The 21,303-nt window shown below is 41.3% G+C and overlaps 1 protein-coding gene across 5 annotated transcripts in view; it reads right to left on the bottom strand.

Moving 5' to 3' along the window:
* The window catches only part of cacna2d3a (calcium channel, voltage-dependent, alpha 2/delta subunit 3a), a 782,368-nt gene that overhangs the window by 276,558 nt on the left and 484,507 nt on the right, over positions 1–21,303 (bottom strand). For all 5 annotated transcript variants that reach the window (XM_073072214.1, XM_073072211.1, XM_073072212.1 and 2 more), the window contains exon 12: positions 1,981–2,059. In XM_073072214.1, coding sequence (XP_072928315.1) covers positions 1,981–2,059 — 79 coding nt within the window. The remainder of the gene's footprint in view (positions 1–1,980; positions 2,060–21,303) is intronic.

The following is a 21,303-nucleotide window of genomic DNA, read 5'->3' as shown; positions in this document are numbered from 1 at the left end:
TCAGGAAACGAAGGTAATTGACAACAGAACTAAGATCAACTTGAGCAAGTATCTCTTAGCACAACAACTGGCCAAGATTTGGAATGCACTTCCGTGCATAGTATTGGAGACCAACTCAAAAGTGAGATGGATACAATCTGTAAGGAAAGCATTAGCAGGGCCAGGGATACAGGATTCCTGCTGGATTACTCTTGCAGTGAGCTTTTATGAACTCAATGGTAAAATGGCCTCTTGCTTTACTGCTCTGAGATTCAGAGAAATGAGTATTGTTCCTTCCTCCTCTCATCAGAGCAGTGATTCATCATCCAAAATGCAACTATTGCTTTGGGTATCAGAATTTTCAATTTCAGTACATCTGATTTACAGTCATGTGATAAAAATATATTGGACTGAAATATCTGCTTAATATTTTTAAAGCTTTATTTTTTTATTTGATGTTATGAAGAAAAATGGTGCATATTATTTGAATGGGAGCTGTCACTGTGCCTTGCTCCTTGACGCAGCTAGTGTTGCATGAAATAGCTGTCTATATTATATTGGAGTGTCACAGTAGTTTTTTTTTCTTCCCTGTGTGATGGCTTTATGGCTGCAAGGCAAACTATTTTGCCACTTACTGGGTTAGCCCAAACAGAATGAACCTGCAGCAAATTATTCAATGTAGTGCAAAACCTGAGGTTTGTGAATGATTGTGTTATGGCATTTGTTATCATGGAAAGCAATGCCGCATTTTCAGGGTGAAGAAAATCTCTGCGGTTTTATCTCTGCAGCTAGCTGAAAGTAAATTAAAATTGTGCACTGGGATAATTCATCAATTTAACTTCTTTGTTGATTTAAATGTTGTAGCAGTGTTGTTCAAGGTGACAGATACTATGTGATGAATTTGCTACTTGGTTATTCTACTTGCTAGATTGTGATGTGTTTGCTTTGTTCCATATGATTCACTAATCTGTTGTTTAAATGAACCATAAGAAAGCACAGAATAAAGAAACCATTTTGTCAACGAGCCTATTATTTCACGAGACCATGCACAATCTACTTCAGAAGGAATTCAGGCAAGCTATTTAATCTCTCAATGAGTATTTGCTGAAGTTTCTCCTCCACGTTTCCTCTCTTCTTATACTAATAAACCCAGAAAGGCCTGCTCGATCCTTCACACACAAAGTATGTTGGAATATTTCTTTCTTGGCAGTACTATTTCCACACACACACAAACACACACACACACATATATATATTGCTTTACAGGCAACTTTATTAAAACTGCAGATTAATGCCTCAGCAAGTCCTTGCAGATATGTGTTTGTATAATATAAAGATTAATAATGGATTTTCATGAAAATTAGTGCAATTTTGTGCAGGCAAAACACAAGTAAGTCAATGGCTTGAGAAGCACTTAATGCAGTTTCAACCAAAACATCTACAATTCCTTTCCTCCCGCAGGCAATGTTTAACACTCTTTGTCCTTCCAGCAGATCATTGGTTGCATGTTATAGGCAACCACTGTATTTCTATGATGGATGTGCTCCTAGAAAATGATCCTTACCCAATTTTTGAAGCTGCATTATCTGCTTATGCATCAGGAAATATGAGTTGAAAAAAGGATGCTTATTTATTTTTTTCCTTTCATATAAGCTCCATTAGACTGAATTTTATACCAAATCTCAACTTTTGGGTAGCAATTCACAATTCCTACAAGGGCAATTTTTTATTACCTGAATTTCCTTAAAGTGGGGATTGCCTGTACTTCACATATTGGGATTAAAATAAGGACAAACACAAGTTCACGATTTTACAGAAGCATATTAACCTTTCAACTAATCTCTAATTGCTCACGAAGAAAAAGAAATTCCATTATGCAGAGGTCCAGGAGATAAAAAGAAACCAAGACTATTATATGAACTGGATCCTCTTTTGCTTATCCTGCCTTTAGCAAATTAAAATAATTTGTTTACAATTTCTATGTAAATATCAAACACATACCTTTATTTGCACAAGCCATCCATTTCAGATTTTCAGAAAACACAGCTTCACGTCCAATCAAATAAGCAAATATACGCACCTGAAAAATAGAAAGAAGCTTCATTACACCTTTCAGTTACGTGTATTTTTAGTATATTACCAGTGTGATTGTAAAAGAACAAAAGAAATGCCACAGTAATTCAATGGGGACTAACCATAATTCTATATCTCTTGTTTACAGTGGCTCAAATCATGTGAGAAGTGTCAAACCTTCCCACAAAAGAATTGATAGTGCTCAGTTACTGAAATTAAGAAATGGAAATTCTAGATTTACTGACAGATTGTGAGCTCAATTTTTTCATTCTGATCTGCTTCTGGACTCCAGATGGGACCCAGCCTCACTGAGTTTCCCTGGCATACTGCTAAGCCTTAGCTGGCACAAGAACTGAAATAACATACATTTCAAGGAACAAATACAGCGGAAGCAATAGGACAGGTATTTTTCAAAATCTGGAAGGAAGTATTGTAAGAGGCCTTCTTGTTAACTTCAATTCTAACTAAAACAGTAAGAACACACTCCAAACTTTTGGGGCAGAGCCTCTGCTCAGCATCACCACAACCCAGGCATTGTTTTGTCTTGCTGGACTTCAAAGTGCTAAATAAATTTATTATCAAATTACATGTATGCCACCATGTGCAATCCCAAGATTCTTTTTTGTTTTGTGGGCATACTCAATAAATCCAAGAACAATAACAGAATCAATGAGAGACCACACCCAACAGGGTGGACAAACGACCAAAGTGCAAAAGACAACAAACTGTGCAAATACAAAAGAGATTAAAAAAATAAGCAATAAATATCGAGAACATGAGATGAAGACAAAGTGAGTCCATTCATTAGATTGTGGGAACAGTTCAGTTAAGGGCAAGTGAAGTTGAGTGAAGTTATGAAGTTACCTGCTCTGATTCAAGAGCCTGATGGATGACAGGTAATAACTGTTTCTGAACCTGGTAGTGTGAGTTGTGAGGCTCTATACAATCTTCCTGATGGCAGCATCAAGAGAGCATGAGCTGGGTGGTGTGGGTCCCTGACGATCGATGCTAACTTCCTGCGACAGCGCTCCATGTAGTTGTGCTCAATGGAAGGGAGGGCTTTACTCATGCTGGACTACACCATATCCACTTTTTGTAGGATTTTCCGTTCAAGGGCATTTGTTTTTCCATACCAGATAGATTGCAACCAGTCAATATGCTCTCCACCACACGTGTATGGAAGTTTGTCAAAGTATCAGATGTCATGCCAAATCTTTGCAAACTTCTATGGAAGTAGTGATGCTGCCATGCTTTCTATGTAATTGCACGTATGTGCTGGGTCTAGGATAGGTCCTCCAAAATGATAACAGCAAGGAATTTTAAGTTGCTGACCCTCTCCAGCTTTGAACTTCCAATGAGGACTGGCTCATAGACCTCTGGTTTCCTCCTCCTGAAGTCAATAGTCAGCTCCTTGGTCTGGCTGACGAGTGAGAAGTTGTTGTTGCTCCACTCAGCCAGATTTTCGATGTCCGTCCTATATGCTGATTCGTCACCACCTATGAAACAGCTAACATCAGCAAACGTAAATATGGCATTGGAGCTGCGCTTAGCCACGCAGTCATAAGTGAAACGTGAATGGAGCAGGGGGTTAAGCACACAGCCTTGTGGTGTAGCTGTGCTGATGGAGATTGTGGAGGAGATGTTGTTGCCAATCCGAACTGACTGGAGTCTGCAAATGAGGAAATACAGGATTCAATTATACAAGGAGGTATTGAGGCCAAGGTCTTGAAGCTTATTGATTTGTTTTGAGGGGATAACAGGATTTAATGCTGAGCTGTAACCAAAAAAGAGCATCATGCTATATGCATCTTTACTGTCCAGATGTTCCATGGTTGAGTGAAGAGCCAATGAAATGCCATCTGCTGTGGACCTATTGTGCCGACAGGCAAATTGGAGTGGATCCAAGTCGTTTTTCAGCAGGAATTGATGTGTTTCATCACCAACCTCTAGAAGTACTTTATCAGAGTGGATGTAAGTATAATTGGATGGTAGTCTTTGAGGAAGGTTACCACATACTTCTTAGGCACCTGTAAAATTGAGGCCTGCTTGAAGCAGGTGGGCATCATGGACTGCTGAGGTGAGAGGTTAAAGACATTGGTGAACACTCCAGCCAGTTAGTTAGCACAAGCCTTTAGTACCTGGCCAGGTACCCCATCTGGGCTGGATATTTCCCATGGGTTCACCCTCCTGTAGGATGCCCTCATGTCGACCGCAGAAACTGAGATCACAAGTCATTGTGTACTGTGAGAGTTTGTGAAGGTTCCTCCATGCTTTGATGGTCAAAGTGAGCACAGCAGGAACTGTACTTATCTGTAAGCGAAGCCCTGTAGTCACTTATGTTACCTGAGCACATTTTGTAAGAGAGGATCACATTTAGGCCCTGCCACAGGCGTCGAGCATCCTTCATTGATTCAACCTGCCACTTTGCCCATGAGATGGCTTTCCGGAGATCATACCTGGATCTCTTGTGTCTTACTTGGTCTCCGGACCTGAATGTCTCTGATCTGGCCCTCAGCAGAATGCTTATCTCCTGGTTTATCCAAGGCTTCTGGTTGGGAGAAGACTCTGAATGATTTTGTGGGGATATACTGATCTACAATCGTTTTTAAAGTGACTGTGACAATCATGGCATATTCATTCAGATCCACTGAGGAATCCTTAAGCATGGTCCAGTCCCAGGACTTGAAGCAATCCCATGTAGCCACTCCTCTGCCACTTGTGACCGCCTCTTTACTGGCTTTATCCTTGGAGCCTTGGTCTTTAGCCTCTGCCTGTAGGCAGGTGGGAGGACATCCAAGTGATCAGATTTCCCAAAATGAAGACATGCAGGAGCATTGAGATCTAATCTAGGTAAATGCAGTAGTATGAGGAGAATTAACGGTGATTCTGAGGAGAACCAGTTCAGGACAATCCAGCCCTACATTTTACAGAACAGTGCATACAGTATAGTAGATAACAAACTGTGATCAAAATTAGATAAATATTTAAAGATATCTATCTTTGTTTTATAATTTTAAATTACATCCATGGAACAACAACAAACCGAGATAAGTAGATAAATAGATTTCATTTATAGAATCATAGATTTATAACATTATACACATGGAAACAAACCCTTATGCCATTCACGTCAGCCAACGTGCTTACCTAATAAAGTTTCATTTGCCTACGTTTAGCCCATAACCCTCCAAATCTTTATTATCCATGTAAACGTCTTTTAAGTCCTGTAACTGTACCTGCCTCCAGCACTTCCTCCAACAGTTTGCTTCATAAACTCGGCACGGGTCGTGTGAAAAAACACGTCCCTCAGATCCCTTTTAACTCTGACCCCTCCCACTTTAAGCCAATGCCATCTAGCTTTAGACTCTCCTGTACTGAGAAAAAGGCTGTGCCCAATAACCTTATCTGTGTACCTCAGTCTTCTTCAGTCTAGGGAAAACAGTCCCAGTCTGTCTTTACAACCTCAGCTCTAGGCAATGTCCAGATGCAACCTCTCCAAAGCCTCCCCATTCTTCATCGACTGTGGCAACCAAAGTTGTACACGATATTTCACAAATGGCTGACCAAAGTTTTATACAACTGCAAATGACATCCAAATGTTTATACTCAATTCCCTAACTGATAAAGGCAAGTATGGTGTACATCCTCAATACCACTCTTTCTACATGTGTTGAAGCTGTGGGAGGTGTGAACCTGAGCCCTCAATATCTTTTCTCAGAGCTCCTAAAGGGACCCCGCATTTGATTCCCTCTTGCTTTGACCTCCCAAAATACATGAATTCACACTTGACCCAATTAAATGTCATCTGCCATTTCTCTGTCTCAAGTTCCAGCTGATCTGTATCTTGCTATATCATTTGACACAACTCCATCAATTTGAGTGTTATCTGCAAGTGAGGTTGGATTTCTGTGGCTATGTTCAGGTAATGTACTCTTCATAAGTAACAGAAATAAACAAAAATCAGAAGTGCTATGATCACAGTTTATGCTATTTAATGGTAGCATGCATCTCAAACTTAACCTGGGATCACTGTAAGTACTGTCAGCAAGTATAATGATCTTGAGGATAATGGTGGCTCAATATGGACCATAAGACCGTAAGATATAGGAGCAGAATTAGGCCATTTGGCCCATCGAGTTTGCTACAACATTTCATCATGGCTAATCCATTTTTCCTCTCAGCCCCAATCTCCTATATTCTCCCCGTATCCCTTCATGCCCTGACTAATCAAGAACCTATCAACCTCTGCCTTAAATATATATAAAGACTTGGCCTCCACAGCTGCCTGTGGCAAAGATTTCCACAGATTCACCACTCTCTGGCTAAAGAAATTCCTCCTCATTGCCATTCTAAAAGGACACTCCTCTGTTCTGAGGCTGTGTCCTCTGCTCAAGCACTCCCGCCATAGGAAACATCCTCTCCACATCCACTTGATCAAATCCTTTCACCATTTGATAGATGTCAATTAGGTCACGCTTCATTCTTCTGAATTCCGGAGAATATAGGCCCAGAGCTATCAAATGCTGTTCATATGACAAACCATTTAATCCTCCTTGGAACCCTCCCAGTATACTTGACAAGATAAGGGGCCCAAAATTGCTCACAATATTCCAAATGAGGTCTCACCAGTACGTTATTAATTTTCAACATTACATCCTTGCTTTTATATTCTAGTCCTCTTGAAATGAATGCCAACAACACATTTGCCTTCCTACCACAGACTCAAACTGCAAATTAACCTTTAGGGAATCCTGCACAAGGATTCCCAAATCCCTTTGTGCGTCAGATTTTTATATTTTCTCTCCACTTAGAAAACAATCATACCTTTGATTTCTTCTACCAAAGTGCATGACCATGCACTTCCTGACACTGTATTCCATCTGCCACTTCTTTACTCATTCTCCTAATCTGTCTAAATCCTTCTGTAGCCTCTATTTCCTCAAAACTCCCTGTCTCTCCACCTATCTTGGTATCGTCTGCAAACTTTGCAACAAAGCCATTAATTCCATCATCCAAATCATTGACACATAATGTAAAAAGAAGCGGTCCTAACACAGATCCCTGTGGAACACCACTAGTCACTGGCAGAAAACCAGAAAAGGCTCCCTTTGCCATTCTTTGCCTCCTGCCAATCAGCCATTGCTTTATTCATGCTAGAATCTTTCCTGTAATACCATAGGCTTGTAGCTTGTTAAGCAGCCTTATATGTGGCACCTTGTCAAAGGCCTTCTGAAAATCCAAGTACACAACATCAACCAATAATCCTTTCTCTATCCTGCTTGTTATTTCTTCAAAGAATTTCAGATTTGTCAGGCAAGATTTTCCCTTGGGGAAACCATGCTGACTACAGCTTATTTTATCATATGCCCCGAAGTACCGCAAAACCACATTCTTAACAATTGACTCCCACATCTTCCCAACCACTGAGATCAGGCTAACTGATCTATAGTTTCCTTTCTACAGCCTCTCAATGTTTTAAATTTTCCAGTCTTCCAGAACCATTCTAGAATCTAGATGCATCCACGTCTCTTCAGAACCCTAGGTTTACACCATCTGATCCAGGTGACATATCTACCTTCAGACCTTCCAGTTTCCCAAGAATCTTCTCTCTAGTAATGGTAACTTCACACACTTCATGACCCCTGACACCTGGAACTTCCCCCATACTGCTAGTGTCTTCCACAGTGAAGACTAATCAATTCTGGTTCATTGCACAACACCCAATCCAGAATAGCTGACCTTCTAGTGGGCTGAACCATGAGTTGCTCTAAAAAGCCATCTTGTAGACTCTAGAAATTCCCCTTCTTGGAATCCTGCACCAACCTAATATTTCCAATCTACCTCCATACTGAAATCCCCCATGACTATTGTAACATTGCCCTTTTGGCATGCATTTTCTATCTCCTGTTACAACTCTAAAGACTGGCACAATCCAGGAATGGCCACTCTGCTTACACCTGTGCTATTTTTATTGGCTCTCGTTAATGAATCCTTCTTGCTGACTGGCCACTCCTCATCTCTGCCTTCAAAATCTTGATCGACGGCCTGATTAAAAAGTAACTCTTTTCACACACCCCTGGAGCTTACTGAAAGATAGCTCCTTTTACACAATGCCTCTTGCTGATTGATCACTCCTCAATTTGCTGATAATCCACTGGGGAACTTGGAGAAGGGTGTGAAAATGAGGAAAGACATTGAGTGGACAGCTGGTGTAGGAAAACTGTATCGGATTTGCTCTGTGGCAACATGAAGAGACCAGCAGCAGAGATAAACTCCAGGAGCGTGGAGTTCCAGGAAAGAAGTTTAATGAACTTGACACTGCCTGTCAAGGTGAGTGAGCCAAATGTTCAAATACATATTCTATCAATGCATGACTAATGTTATTCGCAGCATTCTATCATACACCCATCAATGATCTCTATCAATCTAAACCGTACCCTTCAGTTTAAATGTTTTCCACTTGTCCTCCAATATTTTTCACTTCTGCAGCCGCTTCACAATGGCAGTTCGACAGACGTGACAGTCATTTCATCCAAGCAGCTTGTAGGGTATTCAGTGACACAATAGACTTTTCTTGCTGGAATGCCTCGTAACATTTTCAATTTTCTGTAATATTAACTGAGCTGCAACCTTTCAGTCTAATTTATTTTTATTTCAGATTTAAAAAGGTGATTTATATATCCTATTCAGTAAATGTGCAACCAATTTAAAAAGATGCAATAAATATGATATTGCCTGATTCACCATAGTTATGTGCATACATGACTACCTAAATTTAAAATACCTTTAATTTTCTAGTTTTGCTTCCTTGATGGGTATAGTCAATGCATGTTGCTCAAAAGCTTCCTGCCCACTGATTTCATTTTCAATAGGTGGAACATCAAAAAATTAATTGGTAAATTTAGCAAGGACCCCCTGCTGCTTGCCCTATTTTGTACTGTGCAAGATTTCCACTGAGGAACTACCTAACAGTGTGAGACTTCCTGAAATTTCTTGCCACTCACTTTATTATTCAGATATATTGTGCAACAAGAGGGAAAGATATAATCAAATTAAATTGGACAGTATCCAGTCAAAACTTAAAATGCTGCTGCTTCAAAGTACAGATTGTCACATTTACCAGTTCTATAAAATGCATATCTGTTGTCAATGTTTCAATGGATAGGGTTAATATTCATCTTCAGAGTACAAACAGTAGTAAAACAATATCCTAGTCAACAACTATTTACTCGTTCTTTGCACTTTACAGGTATGAAATGTTACGAGCACATTACAGAAGGATGGAGGAAAGATCAGTTAATTAGTTACATACATACCTAATGTTCTGGCCTCCAGAGGCACAGTTCATTTTGTATAAACATCACTTCCTATACATGAGCAGTTTTTTGTATCATTACCCGCACAGGTTATTTTTGATTTGAATTGAAGCACGTGGTTAAAAAAAAAATACATCTCCATCCAGTCTTTATTTGCCCTTGAAACAGCAAAATCAAAGTTCAAAGAATTTTTTTTATCAAAGTATATATGTCACTGTACACAACCCTGAGATTCATTTTCTTGCAGGCATACTCAATAAATCCATAACAGAGTAACAACCATAGTAGAATCAATGAAAGACCGCACCAACTTGGGTGTTCAACCAGTGTGCAAGAGACAACCAACTGTGCGAATACAAAATAGAATTAATAATAATAAATAAATAATCACTAAATATTGAGAACATGAGATGAAGAGTCCTTGAAAGTAAGTTGATGAATTGTGGGAACATTTCAATGATGGGACAAGTGAAGTTAAGTTAAATTATTCTGTTTGGTTCAAGAATGTGACGGTTGAGAGGTAATAACTGTTCCTGAACCTGGTGGACTGAGTCATGAGGCTCCTGTACCTTCTGCTTGATGGCAGCAGGGAGAAGAGAGCATGGCCTGGGTGGAGGAGACCCTGAGGATGATACTGCTTTCCCGCAACAACACTCCTTGTAGATGTGCACAGTGGTGGGGAGAGGGCTTTAACTGTGAGGGACTGGGCTGTATCCACTACTCTTTGTAGGATTTTCTGTTCAAGGGCATTGGTGTTTCCAGAGCAGGGTGGCATTGGGTCTGTGTTTAGCCATACAGTCATAAGCGTAAAGCGAGTAGAGTAGGAGACTAAGCATACAATCTGGTGGAGCACCTGTGCTGATGGAGATTGTGAAGGAGAGTGAAAACAGCATATGTTAAGCACAAAGTTGAGATGCTAATGGAGAAAGTCGTATAGACATGGAGAAACCATGAACAGACATGGAGACAGCAGGTATAAAGGCTACATTAAGTGCACTCAAGGAAGAGCGTGAAGCTGAGGCTGCCTCAGCAGAGGCAAAGATGTATAAGACAGCAGATGACTTAGACAACTGTGAGACTATAACTGGAAACAGTCATGCTTTGCCATCACAACAGCCAGTTCATCTTTCTAAAGATTATGTCCAAATGCATTTTGACTATGAAAATGACAGCTCTACAACAAGGAGCTGTCCACACCATACAGCCAATGTGTTTTTCACATAGTCCACATATTTACAGTCAAGGTCCACAACAGCAAAGACCCACAAAACCCTCTTCTGCGGTTCCAGCACAGCAAAGACATCAGTTAAGAGTTCTACTAACGCCAATCCCATCTGCACAGATATGGGCAGACCGAAGCTTCATCCATTCCAGGAAACACACGTAGCAAACCAGTCTCCACAGTGCTCATTCAGAAGCCATGGGTGCATTGGATTTAGCTTGATATCTAGCATGTTGAGACCCAGTCACGGCAGGACGAAAAGCGTTTGACAACTAGTCTGCCGGGTATCTGCTCTGGAAGTCAAGGTTTTACAACACTGTGGAAGGACTAAGTCTCAAACCCAGCGCAGAGCTAGACCGCCTCTGTAAGTGGCTTGGTGAGAAGTCACTGCAACATGCAAGAAGGGTTAGGGCTCACATTAATAATCCAGGGTTCACAAATGCTATGGCGGAGGCTGAACAAATGCTATGACTCTCCAGAATCCAAGAATCGAAGAATCTCTCTTCTGGAGACTCGATAATTTAACAAAGCTCTCACACAAAGAACTGCAGAAGCCACAGGAGTTTGCAGTTTCCTTGCTGGAACTGCAAGCTGCAAAAGCAAGGGTTGCTCACTAGGGCTGAGTTTCTTGGGGAAATAAACCCTGTGGTGGAGAAACTACCAGACAATATGCAAGAATAATGGCTGACCAAAGGTTTCAAATATAAACCAAAGCAGTATGCCGCCGATCTGCCATTTTCATTCTTTGTGGAATTCATCTGCTGCCACACAAAAACATGAAATAACCCGAGTTCTATGCTCTCAGCTTCGATAATACCTCATTTAAAGAGAGGTCTCCAGCAAAAGCATGAAAAACCAGAACCCCTATCATAGTCAACAAAACTGAAGTAGAAAACTCTATCATGAACCCTGATAGGCAATGCCCCATTCATAAGAAACCTCACTCCTTAAAATGCAGAGGATTCTGCTCACAGAGCGAACACGCTTTCTGAAAGAGCACTCAATGTGTTTCAAGTGTTATGCTTCAAGAGCACATCAAGTAAAAGACTATAAAGCTATCCTACACTGCACCGAGTGCAACAGTGACTAGCACTTCATTCGGGGCCAGCACCTTGGGCTATTACTGTTTCCAGCACACCCACAGCAGGGCATGGCGGGGAGTCGGCTGTGTATCCGTCAGACGTGGCTGCTGCCTGATGCACAGAGGTATGCAGGAAAGGCTCCCAAGGCATTCCTGCTTCAAAATACATGCAGCCAACACCTACCCAAAAGGACATCCAGAACAAAAAATAAAGGCATGTGTGATATTGGATGATCAGAGCAATGTCTTACTGGCAAAATTGACATTCTTTGACACCTTCAGTATTCAAAGTTCTGTTTCCCCATACACTTTAAAGACAGGTTCTGGAGCATCAGATGTTGCTGGAAGAAGAGGCAATGGAATTGTCGTGGAGTTAATGGGGGGGGTGATGAGGGCGGTCTGCTTACCCTGCCAACCCTCATGGAGTGTGACCATATTCGCAACAACAAGGCTGAAATCCCAGCTCTTGAAGCTGCACGTGGTCATTCACATATTAAGGCCGTAGCTGACGAGTCAAGATTCCCTCACTTGACTCGTCTGCTGAGATTGTCCTGTTGCTTGACAGAGACAACATCTGTGCACATAAGGTAAGTGAAGAGCACAGCGTTCAGCACAATGCACCTTATGCCCAATGACTGGACCTGGGTTGGGCCATAGTGGGTGAAGTCTGCCTCAGTGGTGCTCATCAGGTGACATTTAAGACTTATTTCCTAGAGAACAGCCACTCAAGTCATTTCAGATCCCGTGAGAGTAGAATCTGTATGAAAGAGAAGACTATTGGTAAGCAAACCAAGTGCCCTGATATACTCACCTCTGCTCAACCAGACTTAGGCAAGCTGGTCTTCTATTACTTGGAAGATGATGCTAAGTTGGTACCTTCAATCAAAGATGAGGTTTTCCTTCAAATCATGAACAAGAGTTTAGCAAAGACGAGTTAAACAGCTGGGAATCTCCCCTTCCTTTTTGCTTGCCATGACAACTCCTACCAAACAACAGAGAGGAGGCCCTGAGTCGACTCACGTCCCACTTCCGTGCATTGAGAAGGAAACCAGAAATGAAATTGGAGTTCACGAAGACATTCATCAGGAACAATCATGCTGAGGTAGCTCCTCCATCAGATCCCAACAAAGAAAACTGGTGTTTACCACACCCAGAAGCCTGCACAAATACAAATTGTCTTTGATTCAAGAGCACAGTTCAAAGGCACGGCCCTAAACTATGTGCTCTGTGGAGTCACTTTGCTCAGGGTCCACATGCACTTCAGAACTGAGACTGTCACAGTGATGGCAGACATCAAGCAAATGTTCTACAGCTTCTTAGACAGAGAGGATCGCCATGACTACCTCAGATTCTTGTGGTTTTTTGACCATCAACTGGACAATGAGATTCTGGAGTACAGCATGAGAGTTCACGTATTTGGTAACTGTTCTTCATTAGCTGTGGCAGTCTATAGCCTTAAAGGGACAGCTATTGAGGGAGAGAAGGAATTTGGGATTGAAGATAGAGGTGCATAGAAAGGCGTTTCTGTGTTGATGATGGTTTTCAATTATTCTCTAGTGCAGAAGAAGCAGTCTGTGCTGAAAGCAGTGCAAGACATGTTGGCACAGTCTAGTCTCAGATGGCATAAAATCACATCCAACAGTGCTGAGGTTATGCAACATTTCCCTGCTGAAGATCTGGCCACAGTTCCACAGAATCTTGATCTTGGGCAGGACCTCCCTCCTATGAAGTGCCATCTGGGCCTTGGATTGGACCTCGTTATCAAAACCCTTACTTTCCACGTCACTGATACCAAAAATCCTTTTATGCGTCATGACTGCCTATGTGTGACCCTCATGGATTTGCTACTCCAGTCAGTATATAGAGATGCCTCACATTAGGGAAATTGACCTCAGATACTTGCGGGTAGGATGCCCCACTCCCTAAGCAGAAACATGAACAGTGACAGCAGAGGTGGACTTCCCTTCAAGATCTTATAGGCTTGAAAATTCTAAAAACTCACACAATTCTGCTATCAACACACACAAGATGCTGGTGGAACACAGCAGGCCAGGCAGCATCTATAGGGAGAAGCGCTGTCGACGTTTTGGACCGAGACCCTTCGTCAGAACTAACTGAAAGGAAAGATAGTAAGAGATTTGAAAGTAGGAGGGTGAGGGGGAAATGCGAAATGATAGGAGAAGACCGGAGGGGGTGGGGTGAAGCTGAGAGCCAGAAAGGTGATTGGCAAAAGGGGTACAGAGCTGGAAAAGGGAAAGGATCATGGGACGGGAGGCCTAGGGAGAAAGAAAGAAAACGATTTGGGAACCGCAGTCAGAGGAAATACCAGACCGAGCAACCCAGCTGCTGATGAACACCCAAGTCACATCTGTGGTCATCCCCTATGCTAGAGAGATGACCTCTGGCCACCTGCTAAAATGGCTGATAGTCTACACACAGATGGGCAGCAGTGTATCATTCCTCCTCCTTCCTCTACCTCAATAAGTCCGGTCAGCGAGACCCCCAACATAAGGATGCTTGCGGTTGAGAAACAGACAACACTGGATCTGTGTGTTTTACCGTGTGCGCTTTGGTTTGAACGCTAGGAAGTGCCTACCACCTTGCAGCTTCGACGGTGCAAGCTCCCTATAGTCCATCATGGGTGCATTAGCGAGGGCTACGTGAACCTGATCAGGTATTTGCTGCATGAAGAGTTCTTTAAAATTAAAACAAGGATGGTGATTTCTCATCATCCTTTAGCTCCGAGGGCCTCGCATCGCTGAGGCTGGGCAGGGAGAGGAATTGTTCGGCGCACTCAGACTCCAATAGTCCAAAAGTCTGTTAAAAAGTGACTTTTCAGCAATCAGTATCTACCATTTTCAGGCAGGGGTTCTGGTAGACCCACTATTCTCGCAGTTATAGAATTGCTGGGCGATGTTACCATGTAGTAGAATTTGGTGTTGTTGGTAGATATTTCTTGCAGAGCAAATTGTGCCTCAGCTTTTACAAACCAAGCGACTGCATTTTGCTCCCAAAACTCCAGCAACTGCATTGACCGACACACTGAATAACTCTAGAATAGTTCTAGAGCAACGAGATCACCAATGCAGGTTTTCGCAAATAAAACAAAGGGAGGCTTTTTACGTTAATGAAACCTGTAACACATTTTATTGAACTCCAAAACTGGCACCAAAAATTACGTAATTACGTCATCATGTCAGACCAACTTCTTGTGAATTAACATTTCTTGCAGTTCATTACCTTACATAAGTATGTCATCAAAGCCAATACATTTGACAGGAAAACGGCTAAAGACTGTTTTCAAGACCAGTCTCTGAGACTATCCATCTTTTACCAAAGACTTAGTGAAGTGATCATTTAACTTTTAGTTTCAGAAGTTAAGTTTGACATCCTGTGGATGTTAGGCAGGGAGTGTTCTGGCCTTTAGTGGCACAGTACATTTTGTAGGAACATCACTTCCTATATGCAAACTGTCTCTTTCTATCATTTCCTGCGGAGGGTTAGTTTTGAATTGAATTGAATTGCACAGAAAGAAGACACACATCTCCATCCACTTTTTATTTCCCATTGAAACAGCAATACCTTTTCACAAGAAAGAGATCTCATTAAAAAATCTGAACAAAGCTTCCATTTTAGGTGATTTTTGAGAAGATATTTAACTCGCTGAATAGCTGTACACATGCACACAGCGAGAGCAGTAGATCAAATATAATCAAAAGTAAAAATGATGTAGCATATGTTGTACAATAAAGACAAAACTGACTGGGGCAAAATTTCAGTGATGGTAGCAGACAAAGTTGGAGAATGCAATAGGATTTGCATCCATTGAAACATCTGAAGAGCCTTACAGTTGAGTCGATATAATTCAATGAGCTCCTGACTTATATTGGACTAAGTGTTTGGAATGTGACAAGGAGCCGTAAATGGCAAGTTAGCAACCCTCAAATGCCTCTTTAAACAAAACATGAAACGATCAGTCATGACCACAATTCACAGGAAATGCTCTGATGGATCCCTTTCAAACTGAAACATCGGGTTCAGTGATGACACAAAAGTGTTTGGCTTCATTGACAATGATAACAAGATGGCGTATAAAGAGGAGGTAGAGCAGTTGGTAGAATGGTGCAAGCATGGACTTGAGTCTCAACATGGACAAGACCAAAGAGACCATTGTGGGGTTTAGGAAGGTGAAAGTAGAACACACCTCACTGCATGGGTTGAGTTAGGAGCACTAAGTTTCTAGGAGTGTATATAATGGATGATCTCATCTGGTTCCTCAACACCCCTTCTTTGGTCAAGAAAGCATAGCCGCATCTCCAATTCCTGAGGCAATTGAGATGAGTGTGAGTCTCCCCCACCCCCCATTATTCTAACCAATTTTTACACGAGCACCATCAAGAGTGTCCTAACCAATTGCATGACTGTCTGGAATGGGCATTGAAAGTCTTCTGACCGCAAGTCCTTACAAAGGATCGCAAGGACTGCTGAGAGGATCATCAGGGTCTCTCTTCCACCCATCAGAGATATGGGGTGCCACAGCTGTGTGGCAGGTGGCATAATGCCACTACAGCTCGGGACGTTCCAGAGTTCGGAGTTCAATTCTGGCGCTGTCTGTAAGGAGCCTCAACAACCTCCTCATGGAATGCGTGAGTTTTCCCGGGGTGCTCCGGTTTCCTCCCACAGTCCAAAGACGTACCAAGAAGGTCATTGTCCCATGATTAGGTTAGAGTTAATCTGGCTTGTTGGGGGTTGCTGTGGTGGCATGCTTGAAGGGTCAGTTAGGCATACTCCGCACTGTATCACTAAGTATAAATAAATAAGTAAATAAATACTTAACAGGAGTGCTATGTATATGATGCACCATCAATAACTCTCGGAGACGTGAGGCGAGAGAAAGGCTTTTATTAGCTGGAAGAAAGCACTGTCAGCAGCAAGAGACCATCACACAACATCCTGGAGACTGAGGGGAGGAGCAGTGCTTCCAATCGCCTTTATACAGGGGTCTGTGGGAGGAGCCACAGGAGCAGTCAGCAGGGGGCGTGTCCAGACAGGTATATGTAGTTCACTACAATATACAGGGCCCTTAGCATTGTCAATAATCCTTTCCATCTGTCCAACAATCTTTTTAATCCCTACTCTGAGGTAGGAGGTACCATATCACTAGACAAGAACTGTTAGGATGGAAGCACCTTCTGCCCCCTGGATATAAGACTCTTTGCCACCACCCAGGCCTCATAGTGTATGAAGTGCCAGTAGCATTATACCGTTTACTTTTTACCTTGTCTCATAAACACACCTTTTTTTTAATATTTATTTCTGGCATATTACTTGACGTGTTGACTGTATAAGTTATATGTATTGTGCTGTGCACCTTGTTCCAGAGGAACGTTGTTTTGTTTGGTGGTATAAATGTGTACCGTTGGATGACAATAAACTGAACTTGAACTTGAGCAAGCTGAAACGAGAGCAGGGCTTTTAAAAAAAAAGGGGCTAACTGCGAAGTGACAGCAACTAGATTGAGCCAAATGCTGATGGAAGTGGCTGGATGCACAACCTGTTCTCAGAGTCATGTCTCATTTGAATTCTGTTCATGAACCATTCGTGCTTCTATAGTAATCTGGCTACTTCAAGTCAGAAGCCAGGCAGTTCAGCTAAAAAGAAGTATGTGATGTTAGCACTTAGCTAACAGGGGTCAGGTGCCAATATCTGTAATAGTCCCTTTATTTTACCAAGTAACAACAGGTGGTCCTTGGGAAAATAACCATTATTGTCCCTGTTGCTATTTCTAGTTTAAAATGCAATGGCATGCAAGAAACAATTTTATTTCCTCCCCGCAGATATTACTTAACTGGCTGAGTTCCTACAGCAGACTCCTCGTTACTTCAGACTAGTACCATACAGTTTTATATATTGTTCTCCCAATGCCTACAGATGAATCAAACACAACAGGCATTTTGTATATACTAGCTTTGTTGGAAAATGCCTCTTGGAAGCAAATGGAAAGATACAGCGATATGGTCGAGGGCCCAGGAACAGCCAACAATTTACAGGAGCCCTGCTCCCCCATTGCGTTCATCTACAGACAGGTTATTGAGCTGCTTTTGCATGTAACACTATTTGAATCACAGTCCAGAGTGAGGAGGTGGTTAGCAGAGGAGAAGGAGAAAAATGGTGAATCATAGGCATTTTCGGGGTGTGGACATCACATATATTGTCCATTGCTTATTGATTTCAACTAAATTAAGAATAAGACACATAAAATTAAATAAAATTAGACTGATCAGTTGTCCAGATCAGGTAAGGATGTTAGATACCCTTTCTTGTAGAATATTTATGAATAGTTCTGGTCACTTCACCACAGGAGGGATGTGGAAACTGTAGAGAGAGTGGAGAGGTGACTTACAAGGATATTGCCTGGATTAGAGAGTGTGCTTTATGAGAACAGGTTGAGTGAACTTGCCCTTTTCTCCTTGGAGCAACGGAAGATGAAAGGTGACCTGACAGAGGTGTATAAGATGATGAGAGGCATTGATCGTGTGGATAGTCAGAGGCTTTTTTCCCAGGGCCGTAATGGCTAACACGAGGGGGCACAGTTTTAAGGTGCTTGGAAGTAGGTACAGAGGGAATGTCAGGGGTAAGTTTTTCACACAGAGAACAGGTGCGTGAAATGCACTGCCAGCAATGATGGTAGAGGTGAATAGGGTCTTTTAAGAGATTCTTAGATAGGTACGTTTAACTTAGAAAAATAGAGTCCTATGCAATGGGGTGATTCTAGGCAGTTTCTAGAGTAGGTTACATGGCGCAACATTGTGGATCGGAGAGCCTGACGTGTGCTGTAAATTTCTATGTTCTATGTTCAGCAGCATTTTGTACCAGCTTGGTGGTTTCTTTGTGACAGCTACAGCAGATTTACTTAATTAGCTGAATTGAAATTCCTTCACTGCTTTGGGAGGACTGGAACCCATATTTCCAAGTCAATAATCCAGGCCTCTGAATACTGGTCCAATGACTTAATGACTTTGCTTCCATGCCCTCAGTCTCTGTCAAATAGGAAAATAAACAAAAACACTGGCTACGTTGATCAAAGCATTAGTCACCTCTTGGACACATATGCGGCCAGCGCATTGTCTGGTTTTTAAATTATCCCTATTTTAGTCTGCAAGAGAGCAAAAGCAGAAATGGTGATGGTGGCTAGTCATGCGATCTCTAAGCTTCAAGTTTTCAACAGATGTTTTGCAATTAGGAAAGGAAAGTAAATAGCAACCTTGCCAATAACGACCAGATCTTGAGGAGCAAATAAGTTTTTTAAAAAGCTACCTTGGTCCAGACTCTGAGAATATGAAGAAGGTTATTCACAGGCAATGTTAGGTAGAAGTGCCAACACCTGCTTTCTAATGGTTAACGTAATGGGACAGACAGGCATTTAGACTCTGGTTTATGCACATTTCCCTGTAGGGCTTCTTTCTAAACTATATCACATTTAGAGCATGAAATAATGAGCCAAATTGTGCTGACTGATGCAACTGTAATTCGCATGCAGTCAGAGACCAGCAGCAGTCAGACCTCGTGGAGGAGCAGAATTCTCCATCTATTTGAATCAGCATTTGTAGCTTCGGAATTAAGAAGAAAGTGCTTTTTCACTTATTTTAATTTTTAAAAATAATTTTGTATTGTCATAATGTGTTTTAATTAATTATATTTTAAATGTTTCATAATTTTTTAAAAGCCTCGATATCAGATAGAAAAAGATCCTCCCTATTTTGGTAGGAGGTGAGAATTTCCTAATGCTGCCTGTCAGGAAATTGTGGGCCTGAACTTTTGCTCATTCAAATGAGGCCTATTAGTTGCTGAAGCTTTACTAGGTAACAGGGACCAGCTACTGGGAGCAGAGGAGTCAAATAACCTCCTCAGCTAGCCCAAGCTAAGAGCAGGTGGGTAAGGAATTTGGCCCAATACTACTAAAATACTTTCAGATCAATACTTACCAATAATTCTCAATTGTGCTGTCAATATGACTCTCCTGCAACCATTAAGATCCATTACACGTGCAAGATAAACATGTAATAAAACGTTTCCATGCCTTCTCTTCGATTGTTATTGTCAACTGAAGGTAGATAATAACGTGTCTTAGTGGAGGGTCTCGGCCTGAAATGTCAACTGTTTACTCTTTTTCATAGATGCTGCCTGGCCTGCTGAGTTCCTCCAGCATTTTCTGTGTTTTGCTAAGAATCATATCCTGCAGGATTTCCAGTGCTGCCATTAGCACTCAGAATTTCTGATGCCTTTCATTAATAGTGTTGCAAAATGGACATTCTACATGGACAGCACTGAGTTGAAGTCCAGTCTTTGTCAACCAATGCAATCATTTAGCCAAGGGAATGGCTGTTTCCTAAATAGTGTAGTTCTAATTAATTATGAACGATTATCTGTGTTACACCTGAAAATGAGCAAAGAAAAATCTCCAGAGGCCCAATATTAACCTTCATCATCAATTTGGTACAAGTGAAAAAATATAAATGCTTTAATTAACCTATACCAAATTGCCAATAAATGGAATTTACATGCTTTAGGGTATTAACATATTATGGCACCCTTGGGATGGGACCAATTGTTGTGCCCTATTCAGATCAGTCATGCGGAATAGAATTCAGAAGAGGTCTGCTCTGTCTCTCATCACATTTTCCTTAAATTAATAAATGCTTGAAATATTCCAGCTGCATTGGCTTTGAATTGGCAGAAAGAACAAGTACTGCATCCAGAAATGGATTTGCAGCTGTTCTGTTTAAAATGGTTTCAGGGAACACAGCTGTTCAGGGTTCTGTTTAGATTTCTTTGAATACATAAGCACGTAATAGCGCTGGAAAATGACAATAGGGTAATTGCTTCCTTATTTACCTGAAAAATACAATTGGAATGGAGTCTGAAACAATTTTTCAGTTTGAACTAGTGTAAGTTGCATGTTAGTTCAAACAATTAAATAAAATATTTTATTTACTGTAGTTGTGACTTCAAACTTAATGTCCATTTATTACATAAAAGAATATGGCAGCAATCTTGGATATTAAAAGCATAAGGTAATTTTTACAATTCTGTGCTACAAATAGAAAGCCTCACATAACAGAATCTGATATTGGGATCTTAGTACAAATGTTCCAGCTCATGATGCAGCGCATGGCTGGCTCCGTTCACCGAATAATGATAAACCTACTGTATATACGTTGCTGTCACAAAAAGTTCTTACCCAAGCGCTCTAAGTAAAATAATCCATACTTACAAGCAATTTTAATAGAACACAATACATCTGTATGTTTTAAAATTGCTGATGATAATTGAATCTGTAATTTTTAAAAGTAAAATTGCCACCATTTTTTTTGGATTCCTGCGTTAAAAATGAGCATTTCAAAGTATCAGAAATAGCATGAACATGGATTAAAAGATTCATTAAAAAAATTGTATAATCAGATGTACACACACAAAATGCTGGAGGAACTCAGCAGGCCAGATAGCATCAAGGAAAAGAGTACAGGCGATGTTTCAGGCCGAAACCCTGCCCTGCCTTGTCCTGCTGAAGGGTTTCAGCCCGAAATGTCGACTGTATTCTTTTTCTAAATGCTGCCTGGCCTGCTGAGTTA

Source organism: Hemitrygon akajei, chromosome 19 (assembly GCF_048418815.1).
Source record: "Hemitrygon akajei chromosome 19, sHemAka1.3, whole genome shotgun sequence".
In the NCBI taxonomy this organism is placed as follows: Eukaryota; Metazoa; Chordata; class Chondrichthyes; order Myliobatiformes; family Dasyatidae; genus Hemitrygon; species Hemitrygon akajei.
Note: the sequence above shows the minus strand (reverse complement) of the source record. Positions and strands in the feature narration are given on the sequence as shown.